Raw genomic sequence first — 25,486 nt, 5'->3', positions numbered from 1 at the left:
TGGGGTACATTTTAGGTGAATTTTGAACAACTGACAACATCAAAGCAATGTCTTGCTTCTTATGTTTTAGTTACATTTAATGTTTTCTTCTGTCCTACATTTGCAAATTATTATTTTTATAGAAGTCGCAGAACCTTTCTGGACTTCAGTGTCTTTAGTTTTTTATAGAGGGGATAATCTCTATCTGAGATTGTCCTTGAAAGTTTACAGGATAAATCCAGTAGTATTAAATAATACAATGTCTTGATTTTTTTTTTTCTTTTTTCTTCCTTTTGGTATTTAGATATAGTGCTTTATTTCAACCTGATGTTCCAATTACTGCAGCAAACCTGGAAACCTTCTCAAAGCGCTGGTTGCCTAATTTCCAGGTAGATAGGCTAGGTTTTTAATCTTATTGTGTGTAGCTGCTTTTCAGCACATTCTAAAAATAGATTACTGTTTCCTTAGTGCTGCTATAGTTTCGGTTGCACAAGCTTAGCTTTTTTTATGAAGATAGATCCTGTGGTGCATAACTAAGTCCAAAAACTGACGTGTGCAAATCAGATGTATAATATACTATAAGGTTTCCTTCTGTGTTTTGTTTATCTTACTAGACTCTTCCAGTGTTCAGAATTTCAGATCATGTGTGATTAACAACACATACTGATTTGCCACAGAAATCGTGTTCTGGAATTCTGTTCAAGTGTCATCTTCCTTGAAATGGATTGTTAGCTTCATATACTTTTTCACATTTTGAGAGTAAACTGATAGTTCAGAAATTGTCCCTAGCCTATTCTAATCTTTTAGCCTACAATTTTATCTATAAAATAGGAAGATATTTCTCCTGTATTTATCTTTCCTATAAAAGCACTTCTTTTCTGATTTTTTAGTATATCTTCAGTCTAGCAATAGAGGTCTTACGTAGGTAGAGAATTATATATAAATGCCTTTTTTTGCTTGGGATTTTTTTTCTTCTCTATTTTTTGATCTTATTTTTTATGTTATTTGTATTATTTTACTTGTGTGGAAAGTTTGAGTGGGTGGCAGGCTTAGTCAGAGAGAGAAAAGAGGGAAAGTGACTAAGGTACTTGATTTTGAAAGTATTTGTGATGATGGTGCAATTGCCTTAGGTAATACTTTGTACCTACAAATAGTCACTGATTTTACTTAACTGCTGGTTGGAATTATGTGGGTTGGAAACTCCTGTCCCAACCAAGCCCCTTTAGAGCAGGTTGCTCAGGGCTTTGTTCAGTTTCCATGATCTCCCAGGTCAACCTGGTCTACTCTTCAGCACCCTGATGGTAAAAAATAAATTCTTTAATTGAGTTGTAATCATCTGCATTCCAGTTTGTATCTGTTACTTCTTGTCCTTTTGCTGACATCTCTGTGGAGGGTTTGGCTTCATCTTCTGTAGTTGAAGTCAGCAGAAAGGTCTCCCTTCCCCCCTTTTTAAGGCTGAATAAACCAGCTTTTTAAACTTCTAATGTGTCATGTGCTTGATCCCTCTGGCTATCTTGACAGCCTATCACTGAACTTGCTCTAGTGTATCAATGTCTTTGTTACACTGGAGAGTCCCAAACTGAATGCAGTACTCCAGTTACCGTTTCATTTGGAAGTGCCATAGGGAAAGGAAGAGTCACTTCACTTGACTGCTGGCTAAACTTTGCTAATATGTCATGTGTTTGGTCTTCCTTGCTGTGGGGGGTACACTGCTGACCCATGTTCAAATTGCTGTCCTCTAGAACCCCCAGTTCATCCTGAAGAGTGGTTTTCTACTGAGTCATAGCCCAGCCTGTACTGCTGCTTGAGCTTATTTGGTCTCAGATGTAGGACTTTGCACTTGCTTTTGTAGAACTTCATAAGGTTCTTGTCAGCCCTTTTCTCCAGCCTCTCAGGTCAACTCTAAATAGCAGCCCTGGCTTCCAGTGTATGAACTGTTTCCCCCAGTTTGGTATCATCTGCAGCTTCATTGGCTGCTCTCAGTCCCAGCATTCAGATTATTATTACCAAGGGCATTAAACATTATTGGCTCCAATACTGATTGCTAAGGGATGCCAGCAGCTGGATTTGTACTGGTAGTCATCACCCTTTGACTCAATGGTCCAGCTGTTTTCCCTCTCACCTTCTCGTTCTTTTACTCAGTCCATGTCTCTCTAGTCTGGCTATAAGGACCTTGTGAGACACTATGTCAAAGGCCTTGCAGCACCCATTGCTCTCACCTTACCTACACAGCCAATCATCTCCATGTAGAAGGCAGTTGGGCTAGTTGGGCACAATTTGCCCTTGAAAAATCCATGCTGGCTGTTTGCCTTCATGTCATCATGTAGCTGGGGATAGATTCCTGGAAGATTTGATCGGTAACTTTATTGGGGGTTGGGGTGAAGCAGGCTAGCCCGTAGTTCATCAGATCATTCTTGTTGCCCATCTTGAAGATACACATGATGTTTTTCCAGTCACTGGGAACCTGTCTAATGCCGTGACCTTTTGAAGATAATGTAGGGTGGCCTAATGGTGAAATGGGCAAGCTTCCTCAGCATCCACCATCAGATGCCTCCTGTCTGATCCTGTGGATTTCTACATGTTTAACTGGTTTAAGTATTCCTTAATCTTTTCTTCCCTAGCAGTGAGTGATGTAGCAGTCTCACAGATTCTACTGGTAGAATTGGGGAACTAGGTGGTTAGAGGGCAGAACTCCAGTGAAATCTAGAGGGGGGGGGGAAAGGGATCAGGTTTTTCAGTTTTTTCTGTGTCATTTTTCACTAGGTTCCTCTCTCATTGAGCAGTAGGGCCACGCTTTCCTTAGCATTTCTTTGGCTGCTGGTGTAAATAAATAAGCTCTCTTGAAATGCTTCTGTATTATTTTCTGATGCTATCATGAGGGCATCATCCTTAGATAGTATGTCTACATCTCTATTGGGAGAATCAGTAGAAAAGGTGAGGAAACACTAAATATCCCATTATATGGTTGCCACCACTGTCTTGCCAGAAAAACCTTCAAAGACACTGCAAAGAATGCTTTAACATATTTCAGAGCTCCATCATCCTTTTTATCCTTTTCTGTTAGTCCTTGTAATACTTAGGAAATACAGTTCAGCAAATGATCAAACTTGCACAGTTGAGTCCAAACATTCTACATGATATTCTGTGCTGTAAGCCACACAATGGGTATGAAAGTTCTGAAGGAAAAAAAAAAAAGTCATTATGCAGATGATTTTCCATCTTGGAATTACAGACCTCTTATAAATGCTTTTCCTTTGCAAACTTTTTGACCAGGAGTGAATGCTCTGTATTTATAATTGGTTTTCCTGTTGACATCTCATTCTTCAGAGTGGAGAGTTTTTATCAGCTATCTGAGAAATTAAATTGCCTTCATGTGAGAAAGAATATCCATACTTTGTATCCGTTACAGTATCATATAACTTTACTACTGAACTCTGTGTTTCATGTAACATCTCACTTACTATCAATTAATGATTATTGCCTATTATTGGGAGGTTTTTTTGGCAGTTTTTTTGCATCTGCAACAAATTTAGGGAGAGGAAGGTTAAAGCAATAGACCTCTAAATCTGTACCTATAAATGTAGTTTAGGTTATGGTTCCTTGGTATCCTTAGTGCCTAAAGCAGTCACAGTTCCTGGTTACCCCTTATGCTGTTGCAGCTGTGCTGTGGTAGTCTGAACAGAAAAGGGAACCAAAACGTTTGAAAAATAACTTTTTCCCCTCTCACCTCTCAAAGTATTTGTGCCTGATTTAATTTCCTTCCCCAGGTTTGCTTTCAGTGAAGAAACAGCTGTGCTGATGTAGGCAGGGTGCAAGATGGGAGCCAGAAGCCCCAGTTTTTAGGAAGTGTGAGGGGTGCATAAAGCTGTTCATATAGGACACCAGGTGCCTACCAAGCTGTTCTATCACTCCCCCTCCTCAACTGTGCAAGGGGAGAGAAAATATGATGAAAGGCTCATGGGTCAAGACAAGGACAGAGAGAAATCACTCAGCAATTACCATCATGGGCAAAACAGACTTGACTTAGGCTTATCCATTTAATTAATTATCAATCAAATCAGAGCAGGATAATGAGAAATAAGAACAAATCTAAAAACACCTTTCCCCCACCCCTCCTACCTCCTCCCCACAAGCGGCACCAGGGGGACAGGGAACGTGGGTTGAGATCGTGTTGTCTTTGCCGCTCCTTCCTCCTCACAGTCTTTCCCTGCTTCAGGGTCAGTAGACAACCAATTGTAAAAGGTGGCTTTGGAAAATGTAAAGTCACAGCTGAAGAATGGAATTCTTGAACCCACTTTGGTGACACTTAAAGAGGTCTTTAGGCCAGAGTATTATATTCAAGTGGGGAGAAGCAAAAGGCTAGCATGAGCTGGTAAACATAAAAATAATACTGATGGCTCGGGAAGTCCCAGTAGATGCAAGTAGCTGGAAGCAGAGGTTGAAGATGAAATAAATATTTCTGTGTGTACTGTTTATTCTTATAATCTGTTGTTGCTTGTGATTTTTTTTTCTTTTCTATCAAATCATAGAGTTGCATTCATTATTTCTAAATGCATTTCCAACTTTGTAAATTAAAACATAGTAAGAAAATACACGTTTAAATTATATAGCAAAATCAAAGCTGCTGCATAGTTTGTCATACAGAATTTGTGTGAGATAACTCTTATCTCCATACTCTGGACATCCTTTATTTAAGAATACCCCTGTGCCATCGTATTATGTTAAAATCTCCATACTGTTGGATATTGCAGTAGATAAATCCAAAATTTCATATAGTGTGACTTTTCTCAGAAAGTTCAGGTTTTTACTGAGTTGATGCTAGCACTCAAATATCACTTAGCATCAGATGTTAATTCAGGTCAGTGTGAGATGTTGAATTAAAATGACAGTGTATCATGTTGAAATTGTACAGAACTGTTGCTTTTATCTTGAAAAATTAAATAGGTGCTTGGGTACTGGACATTTAGATAATACATTTTAGGACCCTTTCTGCATGTGTCGTGTAGTTCATACAAGAGAAGGAACCCTTGAATTTACAGGTGTCAGTAAAAAAGTCAAAATCTTTATAGAACTGCCTCACATCATCAGTTCTAATAGTTTGCTAACTTGTTGCATTAGTAATCAAGATGTTGACAGATACTCACTTCTCTTTATTTAGGAAAATGACTCACCAATGCATTGATTACCTGATTTTGTCAAATTATAGTTAAACATTGACATCAATAAAATAAATACTTGGGGAAAATATATACGTCTGGTTTACTCCTCTAGTTTGTGTTGATTAAAAGCTCAGCTTGAAATCAAGACTTATTTTAATTTGTTCTCATTTCAGCTTTGGATAGATCACAGTCCAAGAGAGATGGAGGTTTTAAAAGTAATTGGAGCTTTGATCATGCAGAAGAAAGTGAAGGAGATGCAGAGAAAGAGTAAGGATGCTTTTATCTAGGCTATTGAAAGTATAAGTGTTTATTTGTAAATAAAGATTTTTTTGTAATTTCTTAATAAGAAACAATATATAACATCTTAAAAATACAGTGATTAAGAAGAAGAACTATTTCAATTAAGTTAAATAGTATTGCCATATAAAAATGCATTATAATGTAAATTTAATTGTGAACATAGTGCTTACTGCTTACAACACTGGGCACAGTACAATTCAGAAGTGCTGCATTTATCTTTGGAGCTGTTGTGTAAGTCTAAGGAACACAGGCAGGAGATAAGTTAACATGCAAAGTAAGGAAACAGAAAGGTAGGGTATCCAAACAGCTTCAACTTTTCCATTTAGTGGTGATGCTACTCAGTACTTCACATTTATGATTAAGGGACTTCAGTAGCTGTAGGCCTACATCAAGTTAAACTGAGCTTAAAAAACCCATAGGTTTCTCTCCCTTGTGCTTATCTCGCTGGGTAGAGTTAAGGCTGGTTTTGTCCCTGATCTTTTATTTCTTTAGTTAGTTTGTTTGGGTTTTGACTAAAATTTAAATACTATGTGTGTACTTTGAATACATACTTTGTCCTTGTGACATTTTATTATTATTAATATATTTTGTCAATATTAATGTATTTGTATCTTAAACCACTAATGAATTGTTCCAAGAACAACAAGTTTCATAGATTCATAGAATGGTTTGGGTTGGAAGAGACCTTAAAGATCATGGGCAGGGACACCTTCCACTACATCAGCTGGCTCAATGCCCTCTGATCATCTTCATAGCCCTCCTCTGGACTCACTCCAAGGGCTTTGTGTCCTTCTTATGTTGAGGGCTCCAGAACTGGACACAGTATGACAGGTGGGGTCTCACAAAAACAGAGTGGAAAGAGAGAATTAGCTCCCTTGACCTGCTGGCCAAGCTTCTTTTGATGCAACCCAGGATATAAGGGTATTCTTTAATGTATGAAGGATGCATATTAGGTTTATTTGTTGTTCTTAAATATTTGCAAAGTAGGCAAAAAGGCAAGTTTAAAAAGGATGCTGTGGTTCTCTAGTAAGGAGAAACTGAATCCTGTGGTTAAGTAAAAAAATAATTATTACATTAATTGTGCCTTGACCTCTAATATTCTAAAGGGACCATAATGGAGTTTCAGTTTTAATAGGTAATAGTCTGCCAAATATTCTGTGTTGAAAGGAAGATAGGAAAGTAAATAACGTAACTGCTTACGCTTCAAGCAGTAGGCTATGCTATAATCTTCTAAAACATTAAGAAATGTGATGTGTTAGTAATTAAGAAATGAGTTCAGAAGCTCACTGAAGTGTGAGGTAAGCCTTAAGAGGTTATGTCAAAATGGAACTGTATCAGAAGTCAAAACCACTTTTTAAAAGGTTGTCAAACTAAAGACATTTCAGTTTTGTAAGATTAGGCTTGCCTGTTTTTTTAGCAATTTTGCATCAATTTCTTCTGCACAGTAATATAAGTGTAGTGGCAGTACATACAATACAGATAGTCTTTGCATTTTCCTTCAGAAATAAAAGTAGTTCATATTTGTAAGCATAGCAGCTCTTTTTCTTCTAGTGATTTACTGCTGTTTTCCATCTGTCTCTAGCTGATGTTGCATTAAGAACACAGAGTAAGGTGTGAATTGTATAGTGATGCTAAAAAAACCCGCAAACATTTGAAAAACTGATTATGGAACATCGGTTTTATAGAGTTGTGTCTGATTTTAAGATGGTATTTCTGAATTATTGTTCAATTCTTTCAAATATTCTGTATGATAGAGTTTTCCCATAGCCAGTATTGACATGTTATCACCTACTCACATCAGTGATTTGTTTTTATACCTGTGAATTCTGCAGAATCTTATATAGAAGTATTAGAAAAAAGTATTTGGAAATTTATTTAAACTGGAGATTCTGCCTTTTGTTGCCTTACCCATCCTCTGATTCCATCTTAGGCAACTTCTCACTCCCTCCAAACAGCTAAATGTTTTAACATGCCCACCTATTTACTTTTGGTAGCACCTTTTATGTGTGGGTTTTGTTTTTGTCTTAATGGCATTGTAAGCTTAGAGCATTTTGAAATAAGTTGTATATTTTTCTTTTCTGATATGTTTTTACTTTGTGTAACAGCATACTGACAGAAGGGAGTCTTCAGAAAACAAGTGATGCTACTGTAAACTGTCCTTTGCTTTTCTAAAGTCCCTTTACCCTTAGCTGAACATTTCAAAGATTAGCAGCTTAGTTCATAGGCTTGTTCTACTGTAAAGCTTTGTGTGTGTCAAATATTTTGAGTATACTATGCAATAAGAATGTTTTTTGGTGAGTTTTGTTGTGGGGTTTTTTAGTATCATTCTTATTTGCTATGCCATGCTGATACTTAGTGGCAATGCTTGTAACTTAACTGTTTCTGTGTGGAGAAAGCTATAAATCTGAAGAAAGCATCTGGATGCATCTCATGTTTTTTGTTGAGGCACTAGTGTCTGACCTTATCACAGTTTTTGCCCTCTTAATGGCAGACACACAGTAAGTTTGTTTTGAACTTGCCCAAGAATAAGACTCCACTTAAAGGACTGGCCCTGTTCTTGGATCACCCCATGAGATCTGTGCTAGTGTTGTTAGTCAATGCTGGATGTCTGCTTGGTTTGTCTTTCCTCAGTGGGATGAACACAAAATACGTTGTTAATTACCCCCTACCAAAGCAATTTTTAGAATAGGTAGACTTTTTAAAAATAAGTGTGTTGTTTAACTTATTAGGGGAATTAGATGGGCTGTGTCATATTGGTGAGTTGTCAAGTGATAAACTCAAAGAGTAAAGAAATTTTGTAAACTGAAGATGTGGAAAAATATATGATCACCCAACACAATATATATGTTTTTAAATGCTGCTAGAGTTGATACTTGGCATGGAACTAGAGTTACAGAAATTCAGTATCACAATTGACATGTATCTTATCCAAAAGTAAATGCCTGCAGATAAACTTCAGTCCACTTGAAAGGGTAAAAGTGACATTTTTCATAATTCAAAATATTTTATCTACCTAACAGCGATTCAGATGATAGCAAGTGACTTCGACTTTTCTTGTTTTGTACTTTGAGTTCACACAGAAGAGGAACCTTTATGTATAAGAAAAAGGAAAGAGGAAAATAGGAAAAAAAGACCAGCTGGTTAGTTGAACACGCTGAAACCTGTGTAGACTACCACAAAATAAATGTTGGAAATTATATCTGCCTTAGGTAGGTTCTTTTGATGCAGCCTAGGACACAGTTGGCTTGAAAGTGCACATTGCCAGCTCATGTCCAGTTTTTCATCTGTCAGTACCCCAGAGTCCTTTTCTGTAGGGCTGGTCTCAATCCCTTCATCCTCCAGTCTGTATTGATACTGGAGGTTGCCTTGACCTTTCACTTGTTGAACTTTTTGTTTAGAGCCCCAGTTACAGCAGTTTTAGTTAAGGTTATTTTTAACGGGTGGCATTGTGCATCAGTTGAATAATGTCACTGCTTCTTTTATGCCTTTCATATCAGGGCTTTTTTAAATGTGTTACCTACCACCATGTAATTTAAAATAAAGAATGTACAGTGTACTGTGAGGGGAAGTATGTCAGCCTTCTACTTTTATATTTAAGAGTTTTCAGAAAGAAATCCCATTTATGTCTGAAATGTAACTGGATCAGTTGGTAATTAATAGAAATTTATTATTTGTTGGAGTGTAACCTCAAGGATCAACAGAGGTTTAAAGCTTGCATTGCTTGTAGGTAGTAATAAATCATGGTCTATTAAACTGAAGTATCTAGCTAGCTGTTGCACAGGTTTTAATGTTTTGAAACATTAAACAAATGGTAATCAATTAGTTTTAAGTAAACAGATTTATTTTTTTTCTTGTTCAGTGTTTAAATTTGAATATGTAATTATGAACACCCCTTTGGAAAGAACTCTTACTGAAATTATTACTTCTGTTATTTTTCCTTAATTTTAGTAAAGACAACTTTTTTATATAAAACTATAATTAAAATTTTCTAAAGTTATAAATTATTGTTCTAATATGAAAATATCTTTCTTTGATTCCTTGGATAAAAGTGACAAAGTGTGGAAGCATAGCGTCCTCCCAGCAGGACTCCAGAGGTTTTGTTTCAGTAGTATTAAAATGTTATTGTTTGGTATGTGGGAGTGTAGTGTAGTGTTGTTTTTCTCCAATTTATATAAATTGCATCTTTTAAGTAAACAACTGTAAGCATGTGATACATAAGCAGACAGACATTTAGTCAGTTGCTGTGTGTTCTAATCTCAGAAAAAATAGCCTTTCTGCTACTGATGCAGATATTTTGCATTCCTTAAAATCTAAAAATACTGGTTCTTTAAAAACATCAAATTCCCAAATATTTTTCTAGTCATGTCATCCTAGTTGCATCATGAGAATTCTTCTTCTTCAGTTTGATTTAAGAATTTTTTAATTGTGGTTTTTGGTTTTTTTTAAATTTGTTATTTCTCTCTCACCCAAATACCTTTTGTTAAAATGGTTGCAGTATGATGGTACCTTGAATCCCTAAAAGTATGGCCACTGTACAAGGGCATTTTGAAAATCGTAATGATTTTTGTGCAAGCTGGAGCTGAAGAAGGAAAATTACCTAGAAATGATCTGGCTAGGTCAACACCTTAGGTGAATGCCAGAGCTGCTGCTACCATAGGTTGCTATTTATGTCTGTGCTGCAGTGTTTCTGTAGTATTTAGGAAAGTATTCTGTAGGATTTAGGAAATTTCTGAAATCATTAAGCTCATTGTCTCCTGATGAAGGGTTGAGAAAACTTAGTGAGCCTCCTTTGAAGGAGTAATCTGTCCTGAAGGAGAGTTTAGAAAAATGTTACAGTACTTTAAAATGGTAATGTCCATTGGTAGTCTGTACAGAAGTACAACGATACTCTCTTGTCTTTTTGGCACTTCATATTGGAAATTAGCGATGATCCACTGGAGTATTCATTTTACCATTACACACCTGAATTGTTGTGGTCTGAACAAAAGGAAAATGCAACAGTTCTACTGGCTAAGAATTGACATTTACATCATTTTCCCATATCAAAAGGAACTGCACGCACAGTCTTACCTCCTGAACTTTCAGGGTCTGCTGTTCCCACCCTATGAATCAAGAAGTTTTTTTTATAATATCTCTATTGCATATGATGGAGGAGTAAATTGTAACGTAACATGAAGGGAGATCTTGTGCATGGAAGAAGCTTTTAGGAAACTGGGACGGAGTGGGGGGAGTATTGAGTGCTTACTTTTTGTATAAAGAACTAAAGTTATTATTGCAGTATATCGCAGTCAACATGTCACACTGCAGCTAAGAAATGTTTGTACCTTCACCTCCATCATTGTTTCTCTTCTGCAGCTATTCCTTAGATGTCTTGGCATAACTGCTTGTATCCTTAAGAAATTTGTGCCTGAACAATCTTAATTAAAACCTCCCAAACCCATGCAATTACAAATTCACTAGAAGTTGTATTGTTTTGTTGCAGCCAGAAGAGTAACCTAATCAGGATTGATGAGAAGGGGTTAGATGAAGGTTTCTCCTCCTGGAAACAGGAATGTGTTAACCTAATCTAGCTGCTATCAGTATAAAAAGTATGACTGGTGTTTTAATGTAAAGACAAGATTATTTTGAGGATAGATGCCTGTTACTGAAGAGTACATTTTCGTAGTATCATGGGGTGTGGGTTTTTTTGTATCTTCTTCCCCATTATAACAGTTTAAATTTACAGACATAGAATTACTAAATAAATACATTTTAATGAGCAGTTGAGTCAAATTGAATACGCTCTTTTTAGGAAGACTTATTTTGACAGTAATTACTATTGCATAAAATTGACTTGTATGTCCATTTTTCTCCTAAAGCACCAAGTACTTTGCGGTTTTAAACCACATACTTGAACATTGATATATACAAACAAACCAATACTATATTTTATAGGTTGATTTAGTATTTTAACTCAATTTATGCATAGGGTTGAATAGAATCTTTTGTATTATCAGTAACATTGCTGTAAAAATTCTGAAGGTTAAATAGTATTCCCTATTCTGATTTAATAACATAATTTACATTTTGCTTTTTGTGAAATAATTTGATGTACACTCTAAATTCAGGGTCGTATAATTCATCTGGATCACCACATCACCAACTATATGTTCCTGTTATTTTGGGCATAATATATATATGCAGTGTGTATGTGTTACATATAAATATAAAGGGGGAAGGGGAAAAAAAGCCCTTCCTATGTGTGAAATGTTTTGCTGCTGCTCTGTGGTATTACATGTATCTACTTTTCTTTTCCACACCTATCTAGTGAGGCAAGACTGCTCAGCATAGATGATAGTGATAGCTCTTTCAGTCCCCATGAGGAAAGAAAGGTAAGTACTCTGTTTATCTCCTGGTGAAAAAGTATCTTTCAAGCAGGTTCTTAAACAATGTTACAGTCTCTGTGTTTTATTAGGAAGTGAAAGTTTGTGTGTTGTTTTAGCAACATATGCTGAAGCTGTTTATCTGTCTACCCATAATAATGTTGTTCTGAATCCTGTAGATCTTGTTGGTTTGTGTAGTGTTCTGAAAATAGGAGAATTAATAACTAGTATTAAGTTTAGGCAATTATTAATGGGATTATTTTTAAATTAAAAATATGAATCATTACATCCCATGATTCCTTACTGTCAGATTCCAAATTTTTTATTCATATGTGTGTACCTCTGTAGACGAGGTGGTACATAGGCAAAAGCCATACTTTTTGTGGGTTTTTTGATGTATAGTGAAGTAAGTTACAACTGCAAGATGCTTCATAATACCTTAAAAAATTAATATTTTGTTTAGTACAGAATCCTAATGAGTAAGGGTGTAAACGGTGTTTATTTTACATGAAAAGTGGTACATGAAAAGCAATCTGAAGATGAAACCAAAGCAATATTTATATAAATGCGATGTAATTTGTTATTTTCATTTTAACTTTTACTCAAGTATTTTTAATATATGTGAATTCTCTTGTTACAGTCACTTCGTTGTCGGCCTGGAGTTGTCGGCACCAGTGGTGATTCCATAAAAACATATGCAAGGCGAGGCAAAGCTGGAAGTTTGAGACTTCTAAAAGGGAACTCGTTTGGCCTCAACATGATGGGAAATAGCAAGAAACTGAGGTACTATATTTAGTTTTATGTTTACCTATCTTCTTGAACATTGATATAAATAAATGTTAAATCATCAGAAGTAGATTAATCAGATCTTCCTTCTTTCAAAATGTTAAATAGGACATTAGTAAAATACCAGATTATTAAAATAGTATTCAGCATTCACTGCTGTACTTCTCAGTGCCTTGCCAATTTTGTCTACATGTGTTGTTGTTTCCTCTATACAGTGCTAGCAGGTAGAAGAATATTTCTAGTATTCCTATCAGGAATTGCCAACATTAATGCAGAATGCATTTTCTGTTTTCTTCAGTGCAAGATACCATTTGATTTATGAGTCACGGACTATTGCTTTAAAGGATTCAGCAAATATCCATACACCTACGTGATTGCTTGAGATTGTTGCTTTGCATTTAGAGCTGACAGGAACAGTGTTTAGGCATTCAGTGCTGGAGTTGTTTGTTACTACTTGTCTCTAGCTTGTAACAGACTGTCCTGGTTTGAGCCAGGATGAAGCCACTTCTCCATTTACTGTTTGTTTGTTTTTTTCCTTCAGTAAGCTTTCTACTGATAACACTGGAATGTTTTTGTTGTTGATCCTTAGTCAACCTGTGACACAGACTGATCTCTTTATTTAGCATATAATAAAAAGTTATATGTTCATGTAACTTTCTCAAGGAGTGTTTCATGTTGCTAAAGTGCACTCAGTTTGGTTACCTTTGCAGGAAGGAAAACTTCGTAAGATAGATAGCTATAGCTGGGCCAGTCATCACACATCTAACCTACATGTAGCTGAATGAGGGATGTCCTTGTCTTCATTCTTGCGTGCTGATCTGTAGAGCATTGTTGGTTAGTGGGACTGTCTTATCACTTGAGAAAATAAATCCTTTAAGTTCTCTGTGATGTGTGTCCTCTCCTGTTCTGATCTTTGAGCCTGATGTAAAGGGAACAAATCCAGAATTTCCAGTGTGGACTAGTGGTCCACTAGTTTGACAGAGAAGAACAAATACAAGGATTGTACATACTTCAGTTAAAATAGGGACTTCTTGCCGTTATGCCGTTATTGTAACCTGTTCTTAAAACCTATATGACGCTTCACCCCCTATGTTAACCAGATGTGATATCTGCTGCTCTAATTTAGTTTTCCTGTACCTTATGGATGGTCTTAAATTCATGCATGCCCTTAAATTTAAAAATAAACAATCAACCAACCAAAAAAGAAAAAAGGCAAAAAGAATAAAAGAAGGCCAGTTATGAGCATTTCCTTGGTAGGGACTACTGCTCTTAGAGCCACATAAACAACAGTTCAGCTTAGTTTTGACAAGGAAGAATTAAATTTTCATGGATAAGTAGAGTTCTGCACATGCAAAGTTAAAGTTATTGTTATAACAAACATTTCATTGTATAGGGCATCTTTTTGGTATGTGTAATGTATGTTTGGAACTGTAACTACAGGTTATTAAACAAAATATGCTAGGTTATTTTGAATAAGCTTAAGTGTCTGTCTCTAATACTTTAATCACATTTTATTAAGTTTTCTATAATGAACTTGTCCAAAAAAGTAATGATTTCTCGCAAAATGCTCTATTAATTAAGACAAAAAAGGCATGTAGACTTGTATAAAAGTATTAATCGCTCCCAGTTTAAAAATTCACCTCTGCCATAGAGCTTTGTTGTATAGGGTTTATTTGTATAAACCTAATCCAAAATCACTGCCTTCCCAAGGTTGATTGTGCAGTTAAGCTACTAGATTAAGAAGACCAGTACCAGAGTTTTTTGAGCTATTAATGGGGAATTTTATCACAAAGGTGAAGTCTCTCTTTTTCCACCTTGTCTGCAGAATAGGAATTAAAAACCCGTCAGATCGGTGGGGCTTCACTCAATATTATTGTAGTACAACATTCCCTAAAATCTGGGGAATGAGTAAATAGGAAGAAGGAATATGCAAGGACAGTGAGGAGAAATTTTCTCTGTACATTTCCACTTGAATGTTCAAAAATTTAAACCAAAAAGTTATCATCTGTTATCTGATTAAGCAAATGCATTATCAAACTCTGAACTTAATATTTATGTTGTTTGGGTTTTTTCATCATGAGGTCTTACTTTAAGTTGCTTTTATCTTTGCTAAGTTTCAATAACCTCTATACAAAATTCCCACATAATTAAGTCACTCATATATTTTTTTAATATTTTGTATAAAAAAATTATTGAACAGCAGAATCATTCTAGGCTGTAGTTGTGTCCTGTGTTCCTGAAATGTCATGTTCCCATTACATCTAGATCTGTCCCTTAGCCTAGTACCAGATTCCTCTGATTTGCCTTTTGAATCTGTAGTGTTAAGAAGTTCCTAGGATCAGTTGATAGAATGTGATAGAGTAACCTTGTTTTCATTGCAGCCTGGACTGAAAATGATTCTGTGGTTTCTGAGATCACATCAAGGAGATATATATTGTTAGTGTATTGTAAGTTCTTTGAGACTTGTACAACATTTGTGCCTTTAAGGAACTTTCTGACCATTACATCACCCTGGTTTTAACGTTATATGTGAATTTTCTTGAAACTGTGCTGAAACTTGCAAACCCAGATTTCAGTTCCAGTGTGCTCATTTTGCAGCTTTCTCAAATTTTGTAATTAAATTTTCTGGTGATTCTGTCTGCACTGGGTATGTTCTATTCAAAGAACATGATTATAGAGCAGATTGTATTTTATAGTTGTCCTACTTGGAAGCATATCTGATGCCATATGAACCATTTAAGTGTGCCATCTAAAACAGTCTTATTTGACTAAAATCTGATCACCCAGCGGGCTGCAATATTCTGTTCCAGGACCTACTGGAGTTTCTCACTATTTAGTGAGTATGAGGCAGAAAGGAGAAGGGCTGCTTAACAGTTTTGTGTGCTGCAGGGGCACAAGACTTAAAATCATAGTAATTTAGCAAAGCTTAGATTCAGCAAATAAAATTATTAAACATAAGATAGGTGCATTTATAAACTAGCTTGCTTGTTTAAACTCCTTAAGTCATAAGCATTTGAGAAGGCATTTCTGCACTCTGCTTGTGTGTTCTTTCCTAGTATCTCCTTCAAAGACATTGAACTGGAAGCCAGAGGGAGTTTAGGACACCCTAAAGTATTTAGGGCAAGTAGCTATCAGCTTTTTCTTTCTCAGATGACAACATTAAACAAAAGGTTGACTATAAATTAGTCTGGATGATGATGTAACCAGCTGGAATTGCATAATCTTGACTTGGAAGTATGTGGCATGAGTGTGTTTACTTTGAAGAGGTTGGTGATTGAATAGGATTCTATTAGTTTCTAAACTTCATATTCTAGAAAAGACAGTTTTACCTTTTTTTGTTGTTGTTTTGTTTTGATAGGTCTTGTTCTGTTACATTCATGGTTATGTTGCAATGAGTCAGATCATAATAGTCATCTTACAGTCAGAAATGCTCTGCAAGCTTCTAATATTGACTTATGGTACTTGATGTAAGGCTTTCAAAAGGGTTTGTAGTGCTAAACTGAAAAGACATTTTAAAAGCCAGTTAGCAGTTTGCTTACTTTCATCTTTTGGGAGAATGTAAAAGAAGGATTAGGAATTAGTTGTCAGCTTTTTGGGGAGTTCTGGTACTTCAGTTTGTTTCGTTGTTCATAATAGAACATACAGCAGAAACAAATCTACTGAATAATATTTCTGAGAAATAGTTTGAATCAATCAGAATGCTTTTCCGCAGCATTTTATCTAGTGCAATTAAAGTTTTCAAGCAAAGTGTAGGCATTCTATTTCCATAATTTGAAACAGTTTTATTATCAACATGCTGTTAGAAGTTACATGTTTTTTGAACACTTCAAGTGTGCTGTTGTGTATCCTTTCACAAAAGCATGCAGGATAATTGTTAGGATTTAACGGTCTTTGAAGGAGTACTATGTTATTGATCGACTATATCTTTGTATCAGCTTTTGCTAGAGAGGATAATGGTAAGTAATCTTCTCTCCAGAATTACTTGTTTTACATAATAAATGAGATTAAAGTGTCAAAAGGCAACCAGTGAAGAAACCAAAGAAATGCTAAAAGACACCAATCTGATAGCCTTCTATGGTACCATGACTGGCTGAGTAGATGCGAAAAGAGCAGTGATTGTTGTCTACCTTGGCTTTAGCTAGGCTTTTTGACACTGTTTCCCATAGCATCCTCATATGTGAGCTTAGGAAGTGTGTGGTAGATGAGTGGACAGTGAGGTGGATTGAGAACTGGCTGAATAGGCACTGGAATAGGTTGCCCAGGGAGGTTGTGGATGCCCCTTCCCTGGTGGAGGTGTTCAAGGCCAGGTTGGATGAGGCTTGTGCAGCCTGGTCTAGTGTGAGGTGTTCCTGCTCATAGCAGGTGATCTTTCAACCTTGACCATTTATGTTTCTGTGCATGGCAGTGCTCAGAGGGTTGAGATCAGCAGTGTGGAGTCTAGTTGGAGCTAGTAGTGTTCCCCAGGGGCCAGTACTGGGTCCAGTCTTGTTCAGCATATTAATCAATGACCTGGATAAGGGACAGAGTTCTCTGATGATACAAAACTGGGAGGAGTGGCTGCTACATCAGCGAGACCTAGACAGGCTGGAGAGTTGGGCACAAAGAAACACAATGAAGTTCAACAAAAGCAAGTGCAGAATCCTGTACCTAGGGAGGAACAACTTGCACCAGCACAGGTTCTGGGCTGACCTGCTGGAAGGCAGCTCTGTGGAGAAGGACCTGGCAGTCCTGGTGGACAAGTTAACCATGACCCAGCCATGTGCCCTTGTGGCCAAGAAGGCCCATGGCATTCTGGGTTGCATTAAGAAGAGTGTGGCCATCAGATCAAGGGAGCTTATCCTCCCCCTTATATCTAGAGTACTGTGTCCAGTTCTGAGCTTCACAGTACAAGAAAGACAAGGAACTACTGGAGAGAGTCCAGTGGAGGGCTACAAAGATGATTAGGGGGCAAGAGCATCTTTCTTATGAGGAAAGTAAGAGAGACCTGGATCTTTTTAGGCTGAAGAAGAAGAAACTGAAAAGGGGATCTTAACAATCCTCATAAATAGCTAAAGGGCTAGTGTCAAGAGTATGGGGCCAGACTCTTTTCAGTGGTGCCCAGTGACTGAAAAAGGGGCAATGGGCACAAACTGGAACACAGGAAGTTCCATCTGAACATGGCGAAAAACTTTGTTACTGTGAGGGTGACAGGGCACTGGAACAGGCTGCGCAGGGAGGTTGCAGAGTCTCCTCTGCAGGTAACTCAAAATCCACCTGGACACAATACTGTTCAATCTGCACTGGGTGAACCTACCTTAGCAGGGCAGTTGGACTAGTAATCGCCAGAGGTCTCTTCCAACCCCCACCATTCTGTGATTCTTTGAACACTATGCACAATTCTGCTGAGACATTTGTGCACCTGAGAATCCTTTTCTTTTTGAGATGTGTTGTTTCCATTTCCAGCAATCTTGCATCCATGAATTTTCTGCATTTATTTTCCCTTTTGTGTAGTAAATGAGGGAAATAATGAATGTGCAATTCAATCTGTTTACGTGTCATGCATATTTAATAAGTTAATATTACACCTTAATAAAATGTATAGATTGAATTATTAAATTAATTTGAATAATTATAATTGATTTTAAAAGGCAGTGTCTTTTTGCATTGATGGAGTTAAGTGAAGGAGAGCTGGTTCATAGTGTTTTGGATGGTAGAAAAATTTTTAAAAATGTTTACCTTCCAGGGAAAAAAAAAAGTGTATATTTTTATTTGTCTGTTTTATTCTAGGACTGAATGCCTGTCTGAGGATCTGATTCAGAAATACTTTGTTGACTTTTGATTTTGTGTGCCTATTACTGTAAAAAGCACCAGAGTTGTTATCTAAGACAATGTACAAAATACACCAGAGTCTTTCCTTAAACCCTTTTTCTGTATGTTTGCAGTGAAAATGCTCAGAATATGTCTTGTCCTGTAACTGTGGTACACGGTAGACGTTTTCACCATGCACATGCACAGACAGCAGTAGTGAAAACAGCAGCCCAAAGGTAAGACTATATTTGTTTCTCCAGATGTTCCCATTGTCAAAAGTCTTTTTTGGTTATGTGTGTAATGATTTTCCTTATGCTATGAAGTGTTTTAAGGGAACATAAATAATTACGTGGCACATTCTTCATCACAAACTTTGATCTTAGTTACTAAAGTTTCATAAAATTTACCACTTACGACTTAAATTATCTTAGAATTTAATAATGTGAAATAACACAATGACACATTCAGTAGGAGAGCATCTGCTGATGTATATATATTTAGAAAATACTTTGAAATGGACAAAAATGCTATGTAGTAGAACTTGACGTAACTGACAATGTGATAATCAAATATTAATTCACAGAAACTCCAGCTTGTTTAAGGTCCATGTAAAGGTTAAGTTACAGATCTTTTGAAAATAGGTAGTCTGTAAATACAGCATAAAGCATGTAAACTGTGATACCTCGCAGAAACAAGGTTTTGCATTTATATGAATAGTTAGAATGGATGATTGGAAACTGGGAATCTTAGTCAACTATGCTGAATTAAACTTCATTGTTTTGAAAACTTAAAACTACATTAGTTCTGTGGATTATAGAGTTGTTCTTAAATTATTTTTTGCAGGCTTTTCATACCCAATGCATGTCACAAATGAGCTAACTCTTGCTTTGAGGAATTTTCTTTGAAAATTTGTTCATTCAGAGCTCTTTTTATCTGTAAATTTGATGGATTTCCACTAGTCCACATGACTGCTTCATCTTGTCAGCATTTTGAAGCCTCATTCTTCTGACCCCTTTTTCTCTTCTCTGTTTTTAGTGAGATATTTTTGGGGTGGTGAGGTCACATGTAGGCATTGTCCTCTTTTTCATCCCACTTAACTCACTTTAATTTGTTTTCTTCAGAAAAACAAAGCCCATATACTAATGGGAATGAAGGATGTTATCCAAACTCTTATTAGGGTAATCTGGTGTTAAAGAAACAAACTGAAAAATGGATTTTGCAGTCCAGTTCCGGAGGACCTACACTATTTTTGCCTCCTTCCATTTAAAACTGTATTATCATCTGTACATAGAAAATAAAAATAACATGGATGTTTCCTTCCCCTTAGTAACAGCAGATGCAGTAGAGGAGATCTCCCTTCTCTTTACATTTCTTCCCGTCATTGCAAGGCAGGGATGACTAAGGCAAGATTGGCAGAATTTTTCCCATGAATTAGACTTTAGGTTTATGGTTATCAGTATGGTTTAGGCTGAACCACCTGTACTCTTACATACAGTCCTTTTTAGAATATTTTTCTTCCTTGTTACATTGAGGAAAGCATGGGGCATCTCTAAGCATTCACAGTTTTACCTTTCATTTTTGTTTTTCTTGGTAATTCTAAGGGATAAAATCTTGATCTGCAGTGCTAATTAAAATTATTTGAATTAAGCAAAATCATGCAAGACTGCTCTTCTTTGGATCTCTTAATGGCAACTTCAATATTAGAGTACTTGATTAAGCTTTCTTCTTTTAAGAAGGTTCTTTGAAATAGCCAGTTGACATGTATTCATCTCTAGTTAAGCTCCATAGGCTTCTTCAGCATGCAAGAGAGTCTAGTCCAGGTATTATTAATCTTGAGGGAATGTTAGACTTGTCTTCTTGCTTTTCTCACCTAGGGGACTTGCTTCTTCATAAGCCCACAATATAATGTGGAAAAAAAATTGTAGCATCTTCATATATGTGACAAGCAGAAAGAAAACTAATGCGTAATATAGCAAGGTGCATATTGCACAAAGTAATTGCATAGTAAGCATCTTGAATGTTTCTGAATATGTTCTATCTTAGGATTGTAATTTTAGTTCATTTACATTAACAACAGACTATTAACTCTTACTCTATGAGTGTTTTAGGAGTTTAAAAGCCAGAAAATAATAATAATAATTCCAAGCAAAATTTTGCTACTGGAGGAGGTCAGAACCAGCATGAGCTAATTGACTTGAGGGTGAGAGTTACAGAGGAGCTGTGCAAAGGATATTTAATTCCACTGTCTTTTGCCAGTTGGCTCAATTGAATACTTCTTAAAAGCTTCTGAGTTAGAGGATTTAACATTAATAGAACATGGCTTCCTGTCATACATTTTTTTAAAATTAATGAAGGAGAATCTCAAAGCTACTTTATGAAAAATGGAGGTTTATGAATGCAAAGATGATAGTTGTTAGGAAAAAATTAACTGAAATAGGACTATTTAAAACTGTTCATAATGCAAAATTCCAGTGCATATCTTGTGTATCTTTTTTTGCTGTTTTTTACTGACATTAGACAGTAGTTGAATTTAATAGTAAATTCTGATGGTGTCTGCTCAGAGAGGGGGCATATGCAGACCATGTGGGTGGCAAACCAAGAATAAACTTCTAGGTGTATATCAAGACAAAGAAAAACGGGTAGCACAGAAATTGAGTTCTAAGTTCTTGGGGTTTTTTCCTTCTATTAATTTACAGGCAACACAAACTTGTGTTCTTCTACATTGTTTGCATTTGTAGAGTTGTTCTATGGTATGGGGATCAGTAACAACATGGGAAAAAGAGTTTTAACTAACCTAACATATTTTTCTTAAATCTGCAGTAGGTTATTGAAAAGATAGCAAAAAAAAAACCCAAAAACAAAAAACATTATTAAATTAGTTCTGAGCAGGTAAAGTCTCTGGCTCTGACATTACAGATTTTTATATTTATACTGGATTTTCTGAGTCAGGATGGTGTCACATGGGGCAAGCCCATTATGAAACTTAGTTGTAGTTTCTATACAATTTAATTTGGAGCTTGTGATGCATGTACTGTATTTCTTATTTATTTCTCCAACTTTTTTGAACGTGCATGTTAAATTAAATTCTGGCTGAATATCTGTTGCACTTAGATTCAAAGTACAAGTTTCCTGTACAATAACATTTGGCATTTCAAAACAATATTTTGATAAATGTTATTAACGTTTTTTTTCCAGTGATGAAATTAAAATTTGTTCATTTCTAATACAGCAGATTTTCAGATACAATTTAGCCTAGTGTTGTAGTTGATTCAGACTATTTTGCTTCACATAATGGATGCATATTTCTGTCTTATGCTATGGACTGACTGTTCTCTAAGACTTGATATTGGAATAGCATGTGTGTACAGCATGTCTAAGAAATCTTATGCATGAGCTGCATGAGGCACTTTGTAGGGACACTGCTTGTTGTAATTCCTGGATTTATTCAGGATTCTTACTTCTAAATCTTTCTGAGATGCAGAAGTGAGAATTCTCTTAAATGCATTGTATTAATACGGGATTTTAAAACCAGCAAGTGAGTCATCTCATGTAATGACAATGTGTACAATATCAGGCATTCTGTAATTTTTTTCCTGCCTTTAAGTTTCCTTAACGTTAAAATTTTAAATTCTTGACAATTGGACTCTTGACAACACCTTAAACAGTTAATCCAAGTTACATATTAACTGTGCAAAGGATACAGAGATACTGGATATGGCTCCGCGCAGACACAGTTTGGATCTGACTGGATCTATGAACTCAGTTGAGACCCTCACAAAACCAGTGTTTGTAAAGTCTAGCTCCAGTAGGAAGCAATTTTCCCCACTTCCGTGCAGCACTGACCAATTACCCCCTCCCTAGTATTAGCTGTGGTGGTCACATTCAGTTTTGAATTCCTTCTGCTGTCTTCCCAGAATCCAGAGCACTTTGGAGACTGAGCATGTTTTTATATTGTAGGATTATCAGGATTACCTTCTTACCTGGTTTTCTTGAAGTAAAGCAAGTAAAGCAAGGAAAGATTTTGAATTTGTTCTGTTTTAGAATAATGTTAGTTTAATGGATATACGACAGAAGTTTGTTAGGTTTTTGATAGTTGGGAGGAACAATCACATGGATTAAAAGCTTTCCAGCATTCTATATTGCAAGCTTTGAAAAGGCAGGAGAGGTACAGAGAGTGTTTTCAAATTGTCTTTGTGCTGTGCTTAGTTAGATGTATTTTCCCATAAGTCTTGGTGTACGCAGGACTTGAGCTGTGAGCATCAGCTACATTCATGGGGGTTAAAGGAGACACTTCTGAAATTAGTGGCCCTGATTCTTAAATATTTTTGGAGATTATTTTAGCCAAAACCACAGGAGGAGGCTGAATGCTCTATCCAGTAGTAGCTGGTTGCATGTGGTCTCCTAAGTATTTAAATAGTGCTTTCTGATTTTTTTTTCTCAATTTAAACACTTAAATATTTTTTTAATACTTGGCAAAAAGTTGTTATGTAAATTTGTTTTATCTTCTGTTGAATGGTGATCAGGGATTGGGAATGAGGCTTGATCTTATTTAATGTATTAGGATTCTGTAATTTCATGTTCTATATTGCAGTGAATTAAGTGAGACTATTGAGTTGAGTTCAGAATTAATTAAATTTTACACATGGAGAAAAGAGGCAGAGCAATATGAGCCACTGACTGCTGCTTTCTGTAGAACAACATTTTCAGCGTTTATAATTACTGTTACAAAAAATATTGCTCATTTGAAAATGAGTCCAGAAGTGTAAGAGGCAATGAAACAGTTAAAGTTTATATTTAATAAATGGAATGTAGTGATGTGCAACACACATGGGGCTTTGCATCTTATGGTTGTTTTTTTTCTTTTTTCATATTTTAAGCAATCTGGATCGAAAGGAAAGGTAAGCTTACTGTTAATGAAATGAGCATGGCAATGAGCATTAAAAAAATTAACTGAATGAGTGCTTTGTCAATGCTAGTTGAAGAACATTTCTCCAGTCAATCATATCTGCTCGTGTGTGAGGGAGGGTTGGTTGTTTTTGTTCTGATTTTGTGGTTCACATACACCCTTTTACCCAAAAAAGATGTACTTCTATCTCTAAATAATGCCATTTTAATGTGAACTTTGGTTACATCTCCACTGGAAATTTATCTATTTATGTATCTGATGTGCAAATAGATACATAATAACTGTCTCTGGCATTTAAGAATTCACTGCTAATTCTTTTCACAGAGCAGCAAACTTTCTGTAATAGGATTATTCTGAAGCATACCTCTTCATAGAGCTTTCCCTCTGTCGCTGGTTTGGTTTGAGTAGCATTAAAGGTTTTTATTGCATTACTGTGTACATTCTGTTCATGAAGTGCATATGTTAAAGCAATTAACAGAAAATGTACAGCAAAAGCAACCACGCTGTAAAGCTTATTTTTCACTCCTTTTGCGTTTGTTCTACCACTGTTAATATTTAATAATTAGTATTTTGTTAGCAATATGAAATGCCTACATTTGTGGTTTTTATTCTGTATTTATATGTTAGTGTTTTGTTGATAATAATTAATTTATAGAGTTTTTTGGTAAATATCCTGTCTATGTAGGTGTTTTTTGGCAGTATACATTTGATATCAGGTTGAATTGTTTAAGCAGTGTATATAATGTTTAGCTGATAATGATACAGATAACACAGAAATACAGTGTATATCTGTTCTTTTTGAATTCAGTATTTTCTACATTTAGTTCAAATTCACTAGTACAACCAACCCTTTCTGCTTTACTGCCATTTGTTATTTCTTAAAAGAAATATCAGAGAGACTCGCCGGTTAGATTTGACCCTGTAAGAAGGGATTTGATCATCCTCTTGCTGTCTATGATTTGAGTTAGTGTATTTTTTCCTATTTTTCTTTGTGCTGCATTTATGCTATTAGTTAATCATTCAGCTGTTAATGTTTTAAAGTTGGTATGATATGTCTTAGGAAGACTAGAGCAGAGTTGCATGCTGGTGAGCTTAATTTTCCCTGGGGGACACCTACTGCTTCATAATCCAGTACTACTGGATATGGTCTCTTTTCCTTCCCTGCTTTTTGTTGCAGTCCTAGCAGGGGGAGATGGTTTAGGCAGGAGCTGCTAAATGTACTTTCAATCATTACTGTCATAGTAAGTGCAGCTGCAGCTCTTGACTTTCTGGACCAAATGGGGCTACTGACCTGTGGACTAAAAACCCAACTCCCTTTGCAGCTGCTACTCTCTTTCAACCTTTGACTTTTGTAGTCTGCTTTACCTGTATCGTAAACAGAAGGTAAATCTCAGCTCAGCAACTTGGTGCTTCCTGTCTTTTCGTGCTTTGCTTTGGTTTTGTGTAATGATGTAGAAATCAACAGCCTGCCTGCAGTGGTACACCTGCAGATAGCAGTATACAGAGGCAGTGAGGAAAGCTTGAGTAAAGCAGCCTCTCAAAGAGCCAGGCTGTGCATGAAACACAGCTCTTTTGTGAGCCTACACCTCAGCAAAGAAAGGAGTTGGTGGAGCCTTGCACATACCTGGTATTTTTTATGTGACTCTTACCAGATTGTGGATAGTTTTGAAAGCTCTGATCTAAGACAGGACTATATCCAAAATTCCCAGATCTGTAAGGTTCATTCCTTTCTAGCATACACAGAAATTGCCCTCATCCTGCTCTCCCTCATCCCCCCATTTTTTATTCCTAGAGGAGAAATTTCAATATGAAAATTGTGCTTTGGCTGGAGGGTGTCACAGAGTTCTGTCTGCCAGCCCAAGGTGAAGATAGTAAAGTCCAATTCCATCATCAAAATAATATGGCAGTAGTTTTGAATGTGTGCTGAAAATACTAAATCAGTGACACCATTCTGTCTTGGCAAAACATGTTTAGTAAAGAATACTATACAATTTAGCTGTTAAGATGTGTCAAAAGTTCAGGACACTCTTAACTGAGAATCTGAGTCCAGATTACCTCCCTATTTATGTCATGTCTCTTGAAGGAATAGCCTGATCTTTACTGGTCTTGTAATTTAATTGTGCTGTTTGATGCTTTACTACTACTTGAGATTGCTTTTATCAAATACTGGATCTACCTCCCTTGTACTTAAATGTATTAACATGAAA

General features: G+C 36.2%; 1 protein-coding gene across 3 annotated transcripts in view; it reads left to right on the top strand.

The window, feature by feature from the left end:
- The window catches only part of SENP6 (SUMO specific peptidase 6), a 76,130-nt gene that overhangs the window by 10,762 nt on the left and 39,882 nt on the right, over nucleotides 1–25,486 (top strand). For 2 of the 3 annotated variants that reach the window (XM_051614117.1, XM_051614115.1), the window contains exons 2-6: nucleotides 5,312–5,405; nucleotides 11,746–11,809; nucleotides 12,441–12,583; nucleotides 18,508–18,609; nucleotides 23,251–23,271. In XM_051614117.1, coding sequence (XP_051470077.1) covers nucleotides 5,312–5,405; nucleotides 11,746–11,809; nucleotides 12,441–12,583; nucleotides 18,508–18,609; nucleotides 23,251–23,271 — 424 coding nt within the window. The remainder of the gene's footprint in view (nucleotides 1–5,311; nucleotides 5,406–11,745; nucleotides 11,810–12,440; nucleotides 12,584–18,507; nucleotides 18,610–23,250; nucleotides 23,272–25,486) is intronic. The other variant, XM_051614116.1, reaches the window with a different exon arrangement.

This window comes from Apus apus, chromosome 3 (assembly GCF_020740795.1).
Source record: "Apus apus isolate bApuApu2 chromosome 3, bApuApu2.pri.cur, whole genome shotgun sequence".
NCBI classification, from domain to species: domain Eukaryota; kingdom Metazoa; phylum Chordata; class Aves; order Apodiformes; family Apodidae; genus Apus; species Apus apus.
Note: the sequence above shows the minus strand (reverse complement) of the source record. Positions and strands in the feature narration are given on the sequence as shown.